The sequence below is a fragment of the Gracilinanus agilis genome, chromosome 1, assembly GCF_016433145.1.
Source record: "Gracilinanus agilis isolate LMUSP501 chromosome 1, AgileGrace, whole genome shotgun sequence".
NCBI lineage: Eukaryota > Metazoa > Chordata > Mammalia > Didelphimorphia > Didelphidae > Gracilinanus > Gracilinanus agilis.
This window is the reverse complement of record NC_058130.1, coordinates 529,838,193-529,840,321: the sequence shown is the minus strand read 5'-3', so window position 1 is coordinate 529,840,321 and position 2,129 is coordinate 529,838,193. Positions and strand designations below refer to the sequence as shown.

General features: G+C 34.1%; 1 protein-coding gene across 1 annotated transcript in view; it reads left to right on the top strand.

Annotated features, from left to right (window-relative positions):
- Positions 1-1,929, top strand: part of DSG3 (desmoglein 3) — a 49,766-nt gene extending 47,837 nt beyond the window's left edge. Inside the window, exon 14 of the mRNA XM_044682885.1 lies at positions 1,273-1,929. Coding sequence (XP_044538820.1) covers positions 1,273-1,929 — 657 coding nt within the window. The remainder of the gene's footprint in view (positions 1-1,272) is intronic.
- Positions 1,930-2,129: the final 200 nt, after the last annotated feature.

Genomic DNA, 2,129 nt, shown 5'->3' with positions numbered 1-2,129 from the left:
AAGACAAGGGTTAAAAAAATGGTTAAGGATTTAAAAAAAAAAAAACCTTATTATCTCTAACTTAATCTAATAACTATTCTTATTCCTACAAAGATATATTTCTTATTCTAATATCTACTACTAAATGTTTAAATCTTATCAATCTTTCTATTTATTAAATCTATAGATAACAGTCTTAATAAAATGTCTATGTTTAGCTTAGCTGTTAGATTTGGCTAATAGGGCTAGCTCTTACTAAAGAAAAGAACTTAATTCTATCATTAAATCTATACCAGTTGAATTAGAGGTTATTCCTTTTCATTATTCTAATGTATTAGAACAAAAATAAATGTTTCTTAGATCTGCTTATTTTATACTTAAGCTGGAAGTATAACTTGCATTTAGTCAAGACATCATTGATGAGTGTGTCTGGAAAGAAGACAGGTAGCACAAACCTTTTATCACTGAAACAATGCCCTTGGTTTCTGTGCTTCCTTGGAGGTCCAGCCCTTTATGGCTGCCCTTGGAAATCCTCTTTTAAAAATGCAAAAAGTTGATAGTCATTTCTTTTATATATATATATATATATATATATATATATAGTCATTTCTTAAGACACAGACAGTCTCTTTCAGATAAATAGATCATTAGAACACAGTGTACTTGAAGTACACTATTTGGAAACCTAAATGAAGGGTGTTTGGTTTTTTTTTACTAAGAACATTTTACTGAAGAAAATTTACCATTGATAGAGATAAATATTCAAAGACTGGCCATTTTATTTTTGTTAAAGTGAAAATGTTTCTGAAAAGGTTGGGTTCTAAAATCACAAGAAAGCTAATTCTGTACCTATACAAAAAATGCAGTTAGTAGGAATCAAAAAGAACTAGAAGAAATCTTAGAGGTCATCCAATCCAATCTTTGCATCTTTCAGATTGAGAAGACAATGCTATTTTTAATAAATTAAAAAAATTAAAACCATTCCTTCACCCATGCCCTTTTCCAGCTACCAATAGACTCTCACAGTTACTTAGATCTCCTAACCTTTTTCTTGGTAACCAGACAAGTGCCTAATATAGTACTATATCTGAGATAAATACCAACTACATCTGTTTCAAAGCACCAGTGCCTGTGCAAAGAATTTTGAAAAAAATAATTGCATCCCAGTCCTCTAATATTTGAAGGGTCATCTTGTATAAGATGCTCTGTTTCACCCCAGAGAACATAAAGAGGACCAAAATGTGATCAAAATGATTTTTTTAAGATACTTAATTTTTCTCTACTTTTTTTTAGAAAGCATTTGCCTGTGCAGATGAAGATGATGGTCAAGGTATATCTGACTGCCTCTTAATATACGATGATGAAGGAATAGAAGAAGCCCCTAGTTCTCCTGTAGGTTCTGTTGGCTGTTGTAGTTTCATCGCAGATGATTTTGATGACAACTTCTTGGATTCATTAGGGCCAAAATTTAAGAAGTTAGCAGATATAAGCATGGGTATCGATGATGAACCCAAACTCTCTCAGGCACCTGAGAAAACAAACATTACTGCAGCAGGGATACCTGGATCACAGTCAGCACCTGCTTCATCCACATATGGAACTTGTCAACCTACCGCCAATGTTACCTGTCCACCTACAACTTTCTACAGCAATGAAATTCCAACTCTCTCAGCTTCTGGGCCTGTGTTTCAGCCTGCAATTCCAATACCTGATCCTTTACTCCAGGGTAATTTCTTGGTGACCGAGTCTTATACTGCTTCTGGCTCATTCACTCAGCCTTCCACTGTAGTCTTTGATCCTCGGCTCACAGAAAATGTGACAGTAACAGAAAGGGTGATTTGCCCCATTTCAGGTGTTTCTGGAATTCAAGGCAACTTACATGGTCCTACTCAGTTAGGAGGGTCATGTAATGTGGCCTGCACAGAAGATCCATGTTCTCGACTGATATGACCAAAATCAATTGGAATGAAATAACCAAAGTTGTCCATTTTGCCCTATTACATAGCCCAAAGACATTATTGGCTATTTTTATACGTCTAGAATTATGACCCAAATTCTTAAACTCAGACAATAATATGTTATTATATCTGATATAAAAACATTACTTGAATGATGAGGATGCTGACATCAAAAAGAAACCTAAGAACTTT